The 14,429-nt window shown below is 31.2% G+C and overlaps 4 protein-coding genes and 1 long non-coding RNA gene across 5 annotated transcripts in view; 2 read left to right on the forward strand and 3 right to left on the reverse strand.

Moving 5' to 3' along the window:
* LOC111675623 (probable tRNA(His) guanylyltransferase) overlaps nucleotides 1-14,429 on the reverse strand; it is a 141,876-nt gene that overhangs the window by 98,891 nt on the left and 28,556 nt on the right. The gene's annotated exons all lie outside the window — the stretch shown is intronic.
* LOC111690948 (dnaJ homolog subfamily C member 22) lies at nucleotides 1,381-3,283 on the reverse strand. The gene is made up of 2 exons (XM_023453560.2): nucleotides 2,909-3,283; nucleotides 1,381-2,848 (listed from the first exon to the last, which is right to left on the reverse strand). Exon 2 carries the CDS (start codon nucleotides 2,840-2,842, stop codon nucleotides 1,661-1,663), a length of 1,182 nt encoding a protein of 393 aa, XP_023309328.2. The 5' UTR covers nucleotides 2,843-2,848; nucleotides 2,909-3,283; the 3' UTR covers nucleotides 1,381-1,660.
* LOC111690949 (TM2 domain-containing protein CG11103) lies at nucleotides 3,604-5,645 on the forward strand. Its single transcript, XM_023453561.2, has one exon. It carries the CDS (start codon nucleotides 3,711-3,713, stop codon nucleotides 4,311-4,313), a length of 603 nt encoding a protein of 200 aa, XP_023309329.1. The 5' UTR covers nucleotides 3,604-3,710; the 3' UTR covers nucleotides 4,314-5,645.
* Nucleotides 5,332-7,171, reverse strand: LOC111690963 (cathepsin B). Its single transcript, XM_023453576.2, has 2 exons — nucleotides 6,592-7,171; nucleotides 5,332-6,052 (listed from the first exon to the last, which is right to left on the reverse strand). Exons 1-2 carry the CDS (start codon nucleotides 6,985-6,987, stop codon nucleotides 5,414-5,416), a joined length of 1,035 nt encoding a protein of 344 aa, XP_023309344.2. The 5' UTR covers nucleotides 6,988-7,171; the 3' UTR covers nucleotides 5,332-5,413.
* On the forward strand, nucleotides 13,986-14,389 carry LOC124418896. Its single transcript, XR_006940289.1, has 3 exons — nucleotides 13,986-14,127; nucleotides 14,183-14,284; nucleotides 14,343-14,389. It is a non-coding gene; the product is annotated as an uncharacterized LOC124418896 (long non-coding RNA).

Below are 14,429 nucleotides of genomic sequence, written 5' to 3' on the forward strand. Positions count from 1 at the left end.
ACAGGGTTAGCCAACCGTTAAATCATACTATTAGAAATTTTTTATTTTTTCAAAATATTAAAGGAAAACCTAACGTGCTTTGAATTCTGTGTCAGAACTAAAATTTAAGAATATTATTTCATTCAGGAATGATGTGAAGACCAAAGGTTCACTGACATGGAATTTTTGCCTGAAAATTTCCGTCAAATAAAAAATCTAATCAAAAACAAGTCAGATTTCTATATTCGGCTGTGCCGAATCTTATATACCCTTCACCAAGTATGTTTTAAAAAACAGTTTTTATTGACTTTGTATCTCTGCACACATGTCACACATAACATATGTACACACAAACAAATATAAACTGTAGCAGAAAGAAATATTAAAATATTTAATTATTATAAATATTAATATTATTGTACTGTACTACCACCGTTAAACTGTACTACCACCCCAAACACATATGAGCTGTATTACCAACATATTACTGCTTTATCTCCATATTGTTGTTTTTATGTTTTTATTTATAATTTGTTGAGGAAATTTTCAGAGGTAGTCTCAGATTTTTACCCATATCTCAGTTATTTATGTCTGACAGAATTATTGAAGATTTGGATCTTGAAAATATTTGGAGTCTTCAGAAAATTGATTTCAACAGACAGACAAACGGACATGGCTTAATCGACTCCGCTATCTATAGGGATACAGAATATATATACTTTATAGGGTCGGAAAATTATATTATAGGAATTACAAACGGAATGACAAACTTATATATACCCTTCTCACGAAGGTGGAGGGTATAATTATTGATTCCCATCAATTATTTTCATTCATTAACTTGGATTACAAACTTTTTAGTAATTATTCTGATCGATATTTAGTAATTTTTTGTATTTTACAAAATGTGGGTAATTCCATTACTATATATTCTGAAAACATAAGTAAATGAATAATCTTACAGAGTTTAAATATTATTCAAATCAGCGCTTAATATTTCGATCGGTAAAGAACTTATAATCATGTAAATTCTAGCTGCTTGTGAAACTCTGAGACGGCACAAAAGAGGATGAGCGAAAAAATGTGCAAATGGAGAATGTGTTTCTATCTATCTATCTATCTATCTATCTATCTATCTATCTATCTATCTATCTATCTACCTATCTATCTATCTACATATCTACCTATCTATCTATCTATCTATCTATCTATCTATCTATCTATCTATCTATCTATCTATCTATCTATCTATCTATCTATCTATCTATCTATCTATCTATCTATCTATCTATATATCTATCTATCTATCTATCTATCCATAGATAGTTATCGTTCCGTCAGCCTAGATGAAATTGGCTGACGGATCGATAACCAATAATTCGATCTGAACATTGTACCACGGACTGTACTTAATCTGTTTATTAAATGTTAAACTTAAATTTTATTAAAAAAATTCTGTAATAGGTACATACTTAAAACTAACATTCGTTTAACTTAAAGCTAAAAATGAAGAAAAACAAATAAATAAAATTTAATTTTAAAATAAATTTTACTTAGATTAAATGTGCACTGGATTCTAATTTCAAAACATGAGTAAATCAACGTGTTAAAAGGGAACTGTATATGAATAAAAACTTAAATGAATTCAGTCAAAAATAAATACAAACACTCATTTTTACGCCTACAAAACTATAGGTTCATCATCTACTGATTTGGTATTCTTACGACGACGTGATGATTTAATTTTCGACAGGACACTATAGGCCTGTTGTATCTCAATGAAACGTTGATTGGCCGCAGCCTTTTGTGTTTCATCTTTAACCTTATCGGGATGATATTCCTTCGAGAGGCGACGATAGGCTGCTGTGATCTCTGACTGAGAAGCGGTGGCACTAACACCTAATACCTTATAGGAATTACGCTCACCATCTACATCCATTGACTCGAATATTTCCTTCCAGGTCTCATACCAACCATGATGTTGAGCATAGTTGTAGGTGTCTTGTAAGGCCTGAGCTATATCGGTCCACCAGGCCGAGGCTAAAAAGTTTTGGAAGGCTTCATGTATGGGCACTTCATTGCCATCTTCATCCGATATGGTGCCATTGAAATAAAGGAAACAACCCCAGAGGGAGAAGTAAATACATAGGGCACCGGTGAATTTTAAAGTTCTCTCCAATTTACCGCGTCTTTTGGGTGGTGTACGCAACCATTCTTTGGAGAAGTGATCGAAAATAAGTCCCGCAGCCAAAGCGGTTATGAGAAGGGTATAAGTTTCATCATAAATGAAATAACGCACTGGATAGGAGGCAAAGGCCGCTAGAAGGCAATGCCACAATACACCTTTTTCACGACCTATATTGCCCACGGTCCAAACCCCTAACGCCACAAATACTGGTATCAGCCAATGTAAAAAGCTAAAGTCGATGCCCATAAATAAAGTCTCTGGTATGGCCATCTGATAAAGTTGACCAAATAGATAACCAATCATAACTTCTCCCAAAAAACGTTTACCCGAATAGGGCGGTTTACGATAATGTTGCAATTTCTTAACAAATTCCTCTATAAATTTGGGATCTTCATTGGCATCACGCACATAACTGGGTATATTGAAGACTTCAAATATCCAACCCACACCAAAGTAGCCGCCCAATGTGCACCACCAAATAAAGGCGTGACGATCGCGATGCAAGTAAATGTGATGTAAACCAAAAATACCACCAAATAACCAAAGAACATAGGCAGTAATTAGGGATTTTTGGGGCGGCATAGAATTGGCCTCGAATTTGTGACTTTTGCCATTTGTTTGATGTAACTTGCCATTCATTACAGGGGTGTGATCTTTAATTTTATCTTTGGCCATTTTGTGCTGTAAAAATGAAATTTTAATTAAAATTATTTTTTAAATATTAAAAATAAGAAAACTTACATTTGTAGTAGGGTTAAAATTCTTCAGATTTTTTAAAACATTTATTGACTTAATGAATACTTTCTCTTTTCACGTATTCTTTCTTGAGCCGCCAACAAAATCACGTATCTACACCAATAACAACTTGAGTAAACTGTGTACTTCTTTCAGTCTTTTTTTTAAAGACACGTCAGTTTAGGCTTAATACAATTTATTTTTAATTTTATATTTTAAATTAAACTATTTTCTTAAATACTCGTTTTATTTAACAATTTTTATCTTCGTCTGGTATTATTACTTTTTTAATTACTTTATTTTTGCTTTTTTCCTTTATTTTTCAATGTTTTTCGTTGTTCTGTCTTGATGGTTTGCTTTTCAACTACAATCTTTCTTTAAAACTTAAAATTTTTAAGCCAAGCAGTCAGCCAGACTTCTAAATCAGGTCAAGAAAGAAATTTTTGTTTGTTTGTAAATGCAAGAGAAAAATATCTGGATCTGTTTTAAATTTCTCTTTTAAACTGTTTTTTTACTTCTACTCCCTTAAAATTACCAATCAGCTGTGATTTTCTTTGAATAAAATGGTTCTTGTCTATACTAAGTAGCCATACATAGTTGGCAACTGTAGCAAATATAACGTTATTAGCATTATTTTTCTATCCCTGAGTTATGACATTTACTAAAAACTTGCTATCATTTTAATTTGAATGAATTCTTATCAAATCAACATAAAACGAGAAAAGTGACAGTTTTATTATTATTGTTGGAGAAATTTTTAACAAACAATTAAATTTCACAAAAAATAAAATAGAAAGACAAATAATCAATGGCTACACTACAATATAATCTTGTAATATTCGTATTGATTTTAGCTTTAATAAACAAATCCCTTGCCATACAGGCACGCAGTGACCGTGAACAACAAGTTTCAGGAGCTGTGGCATCATCACGCACTGCTGACAACACAAATGTCTATCACTATTGGGGACCCAAGGTGTTGTGTTCAATGTTACCCGATGATTTTATAGAATGCAACAAGCCAATTGATCATAAACTTAATAAAACCGCCAAAGAGGAAAAAGGTTATGGTTGTCTTAAGTTTGGAGGCCTAAACTATGAAGATGTCGAGCACACCAAGGTGCAGTGTACAGTCTTCCCTGATATAGATTGCCATGGACCCCGAACATTTCAACGTGATGGTGTACCCTGTATACGCTACTCTGAACATTATTTCCTTACCACTCTGCTGTATAGTTTGCTTTTGGGTTTCTTGGGTATGGATCGTTTTTGTTTGGGACAAACTGGTACGGCTGTGGGCAAACTATTGACTTTGGGGGGTGTGGGCGTTTGGTGGGTGGTCGATATCATTCTATTGATTACCAATCGTTTGACACCAGAGGATGGCAGTAATTGGAATCCCTATGTCTAGCATAGGTTTTTGTGGAAACGAGAAAGTGGTGCGTCGTCAGACAATGTTGATAGATTCTAAGAGATACTAATGTGATGTATATGTATATATATTTTTGTATGTATTATTAAGGATATTTTTTTGGACAAAATATCTTGTTAATTATAAACTAGTGTGTTAAGTTGTATAAAATTTAATCAAAATATGTAATTATGTTAAAAAAATACAGGAATTATTTATAAAACAAAATTATTTTGTTGTAATTTTGAACATATCGCAAGTAGGCCTAACTAACGACAAAATAAAACCCTACTTCTTATTGAGTTTGATGTATTGATGATGTTTTAAAATAACCGCCACAAGGTCTGTTCAATAATTTGTATAACTTTAACAACTAAATGTTGTTACTATTTGTTATAAAGTTTTACCATTGGTCATAAATCGGGAACTAAAAAATTAATAGATTTTTTATATATAATACATGTGTATATTAAGATATTTTGTTGCTTTTCCAAGTAAAAAAAGTAATAAAATATAATTTTAATAAACAATTTAAAAAGTAATAAAAAATGCAATAATTTTAAATTAAAATAAATCTTACAAAGTTTTACTAGTTTATGTTTCATTTTTAATTTTGTATGAAATCTTTATCTCAGGATTCGAGACTAGTAATACTTTTAGGAATCACAATAGTACGTTTGAGGTGGAAATCTTGACCACAAGCAAAAATTTTCTTTTTACCGATTATTTACCAATATATAACATCAAAACTAGTCTATGCATGCGTAACAAACCTGTGGGTTTACTCTGTAACTCGATTCGAATGAAAAACATTTCGAATTTGTATGTTTCGAAAACTTTCTTTCGAATCTAAATACGGAGTAAGTATATCGATCGAAATCACTTTTGACATATAGATCGATGTCGTATGCCGTAATTCGGGCACACCGACGTAATCATAAAGATATGCCCAACCAATTGAACAAATTTTTAATTATGTACATTTCGTTACCCCTCCCTAGCACTTAAAAACTCTAAATATATTTAACTATATAGACTTTATTTTATTAAGTTTTAATTTATAATTGCAAGAAGTTTTAAAATTATTTTTTTTTCCAAACTTATAGTTTAGGTAAACCAGCTGAAATAGAACTTTCAATGCCGCAATGATCCTCACCACGTAAAATCTTAAAGTAACCATTGTTGCCCCAATCGGTATTCCAGGAATTGGCAATCAACCAGTAGGGAGTATTATTCTCCACGCCCCAACCTAAAATTCGAATAGCATGGCCGCCCAATTCCCGACCATGAACATGCTGATAAACGCCATCCTTGTAGAGAATTAAATCTTCATAAACAGTAAAGGCTCCCTCGACAGGACCATTGGTCATAATTTCCTCTTGAATATCACGAACATTGCGACGAACCGAATAAGATTTAGAGCCGAAATGTTTATCTTTACTATAGTCGACGTTATAGGATTTCTGACATTGATGTTGGCAACGTGGTGTCTTGCCATGTTCACCATCACAGGGTGGACGAGTGCCATTCACGTGATGTTCACAAGGAGAAATTTCATAGGGACGACAACCTTGATTGCTGCCATAAGGACCACCACTTACAATACCTTTACGTGTCCAGTAGGCCCAGGCGGCACCGGGGAAGCCACCATTACAACCGAAACCACAAGTGTGGCAACATGAGACCAAATCGTCGGCAGAGAAATGGAAATGTGTCGATGCATTGGAATGTATGCAAACCTAAATATAAGAATTATGAGATAAGAAACATTTATTTTTGATTTAATGAATCTAACTTGTCATTTAAGCCAATACAAAGACTATTGTGAAAAAAAACAAAACAATAATTGATAATAAACAGCAATTTGCGTTGTTGCTTTTGTTTTAATAATCAGCAATAAATTCTACTCCCTTCAATTTGAGTTTGTTACTCTTTGAAAAACATAAGCCGCAATAAATGTTTTATCAGTTACATTCTAATAAATAATTTTCTGAATAAAAAATATATGAAATTGTAACTACTTTCATTAAATTTTTGATACAAATCATGAATAAGATTATATTTCAGCCGATTTTAGAGTTTTTATATACAAAACTATTTTTGAGCAAATTTTCTTAGTTCAATAACTTTGTTATAAACACATAACAGAAAGAGCATTTCAAGTACATAATTACTTGATATTTATGTGTAATACACATTGTGTATCTTCATTATACTGGCTTTTAAAAAGTTATATTTACATTACAAGTGACTTCAACTACAAAACTACTCAACTTACTCGATCAGACATAGCTTCAACAGCACCAAAAGCCCAACAGGAACCACATGATCCTTGATCTCTAATCTCCTTAATAGTGGGACAATTTGGCCAAGCATTCCTGGCATCGAACTCATCTGGTATATCACCATCAGCTAATCCCACATAATCTCCCAGTACTAAACGTTTTTCGGGCAAAGCAAACTTATGAGCATCGGGATGTACACCCATTAAACGATGAATATGGCTCCTAGGCACTGACTTGGCAAAATTTCTGCCAGCTGTCCATGTTTTTGCTTTACTACGCACAATCTCTATGAACTCATCCGAGAGTAGGTCATGTGCGGCATCAAGATTTGCAATCACCTGACCTATTGTCAGGAATGCCACACATATCAAAATAAAATGCTTACGCATTTTGTTTTTCTAACTGTATTATTTTAACAAAGAACTTTTAAATTTAACAACTAATTGATGAATAATCCAAGTCAATAAGCAGCCAGCCGAAAATAGTGTAATTAACAATAGAACTTCGTTGTTTTGTTGAACAAACAGAAATAAATCAAAATATGATGCAGCAGTACTTTGCAAAGTCAACACAATAACAAAAACAACAAGAAACAATGGCGTACGATAAGAGTTCTGCGACGACGAACAAAAAAAAAAAACGGCGACAGTTGAAAATAAAAACTACGACGACAACATAATAACTAAGGTAAATCCTCAATGGGTTTTAAATTTCACTGATATTCTGTAAAAACGTAATTCAAGTGAATAAAAGGTTGGATTTTAAAAAACAACTATTTTGAATTTTTTTTTTAAATTATCATATATAAAATAGAGACTTACTGCCACTTAACATAAAAATGTAATTTCGTCATATGTTAGGAATATCATTACTGGAAAAAAACAATGGTCACTCACACTTGCAATTAAAAAAATAACGCTCTAATTATGAAAATAACGAAAAATCTGTGATCACTCATATTTCCTACTAATTTCCCTGATTTCATACTAAAAATCGATTTTTATATGAGAAACCTAAAATCGGCTGTAGTTTCTATATTAACGCTCCAATAGAGAAGAGATTAAAAATCGATTTCTATATGAAAAACCGAAAATCGGCTGTAGTTTCTTAAATAACGCTCCAATCGAGAAAATAGCAAAAATCTGTGATCACTCATATTTCCCACTAAAAATCGATTCCCCCTCCCAACCCGGCGAGCTAGACCTATTGCAAGCACGTGCTAAACGCAATGTTCACTGGTAACCGAAACGACAAGCAGTAGTCAAACAAACTCGACCATTACAAAACCTATAATCGGCTGTAGTTGCTTTAATAACGCTCCAATCGAGAAAATAGCAAAAATCTGTGATCACTTATATTTCCCACTAAAAATCGATTTTTATATGAAAAATCTAAAATCGGCTGTAGTTTCCTAAATAACGCTCCAATTGAGAAAATAGCTAAAATCTGTAATCACTCATATTTTCCACTTAAAATCGATTTTTATATGAATAACCTAAAATCGGCTGTAGTTTCTTAAATAACGCTCCAATTGAGAAAATAGCTAAAATCTGTGATGACTCATATTTTCCACTAAAAATCGATTTTTATATGAAAAACCTAAAATCGTCTGTAGTTTCTTAAATAACGCTCAAATTGAGAAAATAGCTAAAATCTGTGATCAATCATATTTCCCACTAAAAATTGATTTTTCTATGAGAAACCAAAAATCGGCTGTAGTTTCCTTAATAACGCTCCAATTGAGAAAATAGCTAAAATCTGTGATCACTCATATTTTCCACTCAAAATCGATTTTTATATGATAAACCTAAAATCGGCTGTAGTTTCCTTAATAACGCTCCAATTGTGAAAATAGCTAAAATCTGTGATCACTCATATTTTCCACTTAAAATCGATTTTTATATGAAAAACCTAAAATCGGCTGTAGTTTCTAAAATAATGCTCTAATCGAGAAAATAGCAAAAATCTGTAATCACTCATATTTCATACTAAAAATCGATTTTTCTATGAGAAACCTAAAATCGGCTGTATTTTCTTAAATAACGCTCCAATAGAGAAAATAGCAAAAATCTGTGATCACTCATATTTCCCACTAAAAATCGATTTTTATATAAGAAACCTAAAATCGGCTGTAGTTGCTTAAATAACGCTCCAATCGAGAAAAGAGCAAAAATCTGTGATCACTCATATTTCCCACTAAAAATCGATTTTTATATGAGAAACCTATAATCGGCTGTAGTTGCTTTAATAACGCTCCAATCGAGAAAATAGCAAAAATCTGTGATTACTTATATTTCATACTAAAAATCGATTTTTCTATAAGAAACCTAAAATCGGCTGTAGTTTCTAAAATAGTGCTCTAAATGAGAAAATAGCAAAAATCTGTGATTACTCATATTTCATACTAAAAATCGATTTTTTATGAGAAACCTAAAATCGGCTGTAGTTTCTTAAATAACGCTCCAATCGAGAAAATAGCAAAAATCTGTGATCACTCATATTTCATACTAAAAATCGATTTTTATATGAGAAACCTAAAATCGGCTGTAGTATCTTAATTAACGCTCCAATTGAGAAAATAGCGAAAATCTGTGATCACTCATATTTCCCACCAAAAATCGATTTTTCTATAAGAAACCTAAAATCGGCTGTAGTTTCTAAAATAATGCTCTAATTGAGAAAATAGCAAAAATCTGTGATCACTCATGTTTCATACTAAAAATCGATTTTTTATGAGAAACCTAAAATCGGCTGTAGTTTCTTAAATAACGCTCCAATCGAGAAAATAGCAAAAATCTGTGATCACTCATATTTCAAACTAAAAATCGATTTTTATATGTATGAGAAATCTAAAATCGGCTGTAGTTTTTTAATAACGCTCCAATTGAGAAAATAGCAAATATCTGTGATCACTCATATTACCCACTAGAAACCTAAAATCGGCTGTAGTTCCTAAAATAACGCTCCAATCGAGAAAGTAGCTTAAAGCTGTGATCACTCATATTTTAAACTAAAAATCGATTTTTTATGAGAAACCTAAAATCGGCTGTAGTTTCTTAAATAACGCTCCAATCGAGAAAATAGCAAATATCTGTGATCACTCATTTTTCTACTAAAAATCGATTTTTCTATGAGAAACCTAAAATCGGCTGTAGTTTCTAAAATAACGCTCTAATTGAGAAAATCACAAAAATCTGTGATCGCACTAAAAATCGATTTTTATATGACAAACCTAAAATCGGCTGTAGTTTCTAAAATAACGTTCCAATCGAGAAAATAGCAAAAATCGGTGATCACTCATATATCCCACTAAATATCGATTTTTATGAGAAACCTAAAATAGGCTATAGTTTCTTAAATAACGCTCCAATCGAGAAAATAAAAAAAATCTGTGATCACTCATATTTCCTACTAAAAATCGATTTTTATATGAGAAACCTAAAATCGGCTGTAGTTTCTTAAATAACGCTCCAATCGAGAAAATAGCAAAAATCTGTGATCACTCATATTACCCACTAAAAATCGATTTTTATATGAGAAATATAAATAAAATAATGCTCTAATTGAGAAAATAGCAATAATCTATGATCACTCATATTTCATACTAAAAATCAATTTTTATATGAGAAAGCTAAAGTAGGCTGTAGTTTCTAAAATAATGCTCTAATTGAGAAAATAGCAAAAATCTGTGATCACTCATATTTCCCACTAAAAATCGATTTTTATATGAGAAACCTAAAATCGGCTGTAGTTTCTTAAATAACGCTCCAATCGAGAAAATAGTAAAAATCTGTGATCACTAATATTTCCCACTAAAAATCGATTTTTAAATGAAAAACTTAAAATCGGCTGTAGTTTCTAAAATAACGCTCCAATCGAGAAAATAGCAAAAATCTGTGATCACTCATTTTTCTACTAAAAATCGATTTCTATATGAGAAACCTAAAATCGGCTGTAGTTTCTTAAATAACGCTCCAATCGAGAAAATAGCAAAAATTTGTGATCACTCATATTTCCCACTAAAAATCAATTTTTATATGAAAAACTTAAAATCGGCTGTAGTTTCTTAAATAACGCTCCAATCGAGAAAATAGCAAAAATCTGTGATCACTCATATTTCCCACTAAAAATTTATTTTTCTATGAGAAACCTAAAATCGGCTGTAGTTTCTTAAATAACGCTCCAATCGAGCAAATAACAAAAATCTGTGATCGCACTAAAAATCGATTTTTATAAACCTAAAATCGGCTGTAGTTTCTAAAATAACGCTCCAATCGAGAAAATAGCTAAAATCTGTGATCACTTATATTTCATACTAAAAATCGATTTTTTTATGAGAAACCTAAAATCGGCTGTAGTTTCTTAAATAACGCTCTAATCGAGAAAATAACAAAAATTTGTGATCACTCATTTTTCTACTAAAAATCGATTTTTCTATGAGAAACCTAAAATCGGCTGTAGTTTCTAAAATAACGCTCTAATTGAGAAAATAACAAAAATCTGTGATCGCACTAAAAATCGATTTTTATATGACAAACCTAAAATCGGCTGTAGTTTCATAAATAACGTTCCAATAGAGAAAATAGCAAAAATCGGTGATCACTCATATTTCCCACTAAAAATAACGCTCCAAACGAGAAAATAGCAAAAATCTGTGATCACTCATTTTCCACTAAAAATCGATTTCTATATGAGAAACCTAAAATCGGCTGTAGTTTCTAAAATAACGCTCCAATCGAGAAAATAGTAAAAATCTGTGATCACTCATATTTCCCACTAAAAATCTATTTTTATATGAGAAACCTAAAGTCGGCTGTAGTTTCTAAAATAATGCTCCAATCGAGAAAATAGCAAAAATCTGTGATCACTCATATTTCCCACTAAAAATTGATTTTTCTATGAGAAACCTAAAATCGGCTGTAGTTTCTTAAATAACGGTCCAATTGAGAAAGTAGCAAAAATTTGTGATCACTCATTTTTCTACTAAAAATCGATTTCTATATGAGAAACCTAAAATCGGCTGTAGTTTCTAAAATAACGTTCCAATCGAGAAAATAGCAAAAATCTGTGATCACTCATATTTCCCACTAAAAATCGATTTTTATATGAGAAACCTAAAATCGGCTGTAGTTTCTAAAATAACGCTCCAATCGAGAAAATAGCAAAAATCTGTGATCACTCATATTTCCCACTAAAAATTTATTTTTCTATGAAAAACCTAAAATCGGCTGTAGTTTCTTAAATAACGCTCCAATCGAGAAAATAGCGAAAATCTGTTATCACTCATATTTCCCACTAAAAATCGATTTTTATATGAAAAACTTAAAATCGGCTGTAGTTTCTAAAATAACGCTCCAATCGAGAAAATAGCAAAAATCTGTGATCACTCATATTTCCCACCAAAAATCGATTTTTATGTGAGAAACCTAAAATCGGCTGTAGTTTCTTAAATAACGCTCCAATCTAGAATATAGCAAAGGTCTGTGATCACTCATATTTCCCACTAAAAATCGATTTTTATATGAGAAACCTAAAATCGGCTGTAGTTTCTAAAATAACGTTCCAATCGAGAAAATAGCAAAAATCTGTGATCACTCATATTTCATACTAAAAATCGATTTTTTTTATGAGAAACCTAAAATCGGCTGTAGTTTCTTAAATAACGCTCTAATCGAGAAAATAACAAAAATCTGTGATCACTCATTTTTCTTCTAAAAATCGATTTCTAACACTCCAATCGAGAAAATAGCTTAAATCTGTGATCACTCATATTTCATACTATAAATCGATTTTTTTATGAGAAACCTAAAATCGGCTGTGGTTTCTAAAATAACGTTCCAATCGAGAAAATAACAAAAATCTGTGATCGCACTAAAAATCGATTTTTATATGACAAACCTAAAATCGGCTGTAGTTTCTAAAATAACGTTCCAATCGAGAAAATAAAAAAAATCTGTGATCACCCATATTTCCCACTAAAAATCGATTTTTATATGAGAAACCTAAAATCGGCTGTAGTTTCTAAAATAACGTTCCAATCAAGAAAATAGCAAAAATCGGTGATCACTCATATTTCCCACTAAAAATCGATTTTTATGAGAAACCTAAAATAGGCTGTAGTTTCTTAAATAACGCTCCAATCGAGAAAATAAAAAAAAATCTGTGATCACTCATATTTCCTAATAAAAATCGATTTTTATATGAGAAACCTAAAATCGGCTGTAGTTTCTTAAATAACGCTCCAATCGAGAAAACAGCAAAAATCTGTGATCACTCATATTTCCTAATAAAAATCGTTTTTTTATATGGGTAACTTAAAATCGGCTGTAGTTTCTAAAATAACGCTCTAATCGAGAAAATAGCAAAAATCTGTGATCACTCATATTTCCCACTAAAAATTGATTTTTATATGAGTTTCTTTAATAACTCTCCAATTGATTTTTATATGAAAAACCTAAAATCGGTTCTTAAAGAACGCTTAAGTTGAGAAAATAATGAAAATATGTGAGCACTCATATTTTGCTCCAAATAACGATTTTTGTATGATCGCTAGCTTTTTAAATGTCGATCCATATATCTTATAAAGTCAATTTTTATATGAGCCTTAAAATCGGCTGTACTTTCTCAAATGAATTTTCAATTGAAAAATAGAAAAAGGCTATTTTTTTATTTTAATTGCATTTTGGGTAATTTTCGCACTATTTCAACATTTGAAAAAAAGAATACAAATTTTCTTAGCAGAGACATACTATTACATTTGCAGCTATATACGTACAGATGTATGTATGTATAGAAGAATGTAAATAGATTTAGGATGTGGCAAAAACAAAAATAAATTCCTAAACATTTTTTTGTTTAAATTCATCTTTTATTTATTCGAAAGAATTCTCTTTAGCAACAGAGATTGATATAGTATGAAATTTGCAATAACTAGAAACAGGAACGTATCACGAGGACCTTTAAAGAAAACCTTAAAAGGTCTAATATGATAAAAGAATTTCAGATTATTAATAGGAAAAAGGATTCGGCTCAATAATGTTCACAGACTTTATGTATAGTATTAATGAAAAAGGTAAATTCTGTTGCAGTGTTCAGAGAACTGGAAGCAACATTTTCTAATCACATTTGTTAAAGTTCTTCGTATATCTACCAGGCCTTTAATACTTAAAAATAGGCCTCTGTTAAGAAAAAATCTACTTTATGCATACAACTAAAATGTATATTTATTTGGTCAATTGTAATATTTCTTTTCGTAGCAGCATTTGGTCTATCTCCTACTGTACCAAACATTTAGTAGATATTTTGCGATCAATCTCTGCGGTATAGTACGCGCGACGTTGCACATACAGAGACCAAAGTGGTGACACTTTTAATTATATTTATTTATTTTTGTTGATATTTTGCAAAAACAAAAATAAAAAGGCGAAAACATCAAAAAAAGAAACTTATTCGTACTGTTGTCTTGTCTACATAGTTTATTTATATTTTCCGAAAATGCAAGAAAAATAAACTGAAACTGAATTGCATGTGTGAGACATTAAATTTTCCTTTTTATTTTTGTTTTTAATATTTGTGTTTAAAAAGAGTTCTGTACATTAGGGTGGCCTCGTTTTTGATGTTTTCACCAAAAATAAAAGCTTGGTTCATTCTAAGTTATCAATACTTTTACTCTGGGGTTGCTATTTGGTGAGCTGGTTTATCTTTGAGAGTACCTTTTGTATGAAATATAAATTTTCTTTGAAAGAAATATAGAAAAAAATCCTTTGATCAAACTCACCAACAAAATTGGAAAAATATTATCTTAGAATAAACATTTTTTTATTTTCGGCTG

The sequence above is a fragment of the Lucilia cuprina genome, chromosome 3, assembly GCF_022045245.1.
Source record: "Lucilia cuprina isolate Lc7/37 chromosome 3, ASM2204524v1, whole genome shotgun sequence".
Taxonomy (NCBI): Eukaryota; Metazoa; Arthropoda; class Insecta; order Diptera; family Calliphoridae; genus Lucilia; species Lucilia cuprina.

What these genes read in the sequence shown, in the direction of transcription:
- LOC111690948 (XM_023453560.2), bottom strand. Translation starts at nt 2,842, where the DNA reads ATGGCCAAAGATAAAATTAAAGATCACACCCCTGTAATGAATGGCAAG.
- LOC111690949 (XM_023453561.2), top strand. Translation starts at nt 3,711, where the DNA reads ATGGCTACACTACAATATAATCTTGTAATATTCGTATTGATTTTAGCT.
- LOC111690963 (XM_023453576.2), bottom strand. Translation starts at nt 6,987, where the DNA reads ATGCGTAAGCATTTTATTTTGATATGTGTGGCATTCCTGACAATAGGT. An exon ending in TTGAAGCTATGTCTGATCGA is followed by an intron (nt 6,053 to 6,591) that starts GTAAGTTGAGTA and finishes TCTTATATTTAG; the next exon opens with GTTTGCATACATTCCAATGC.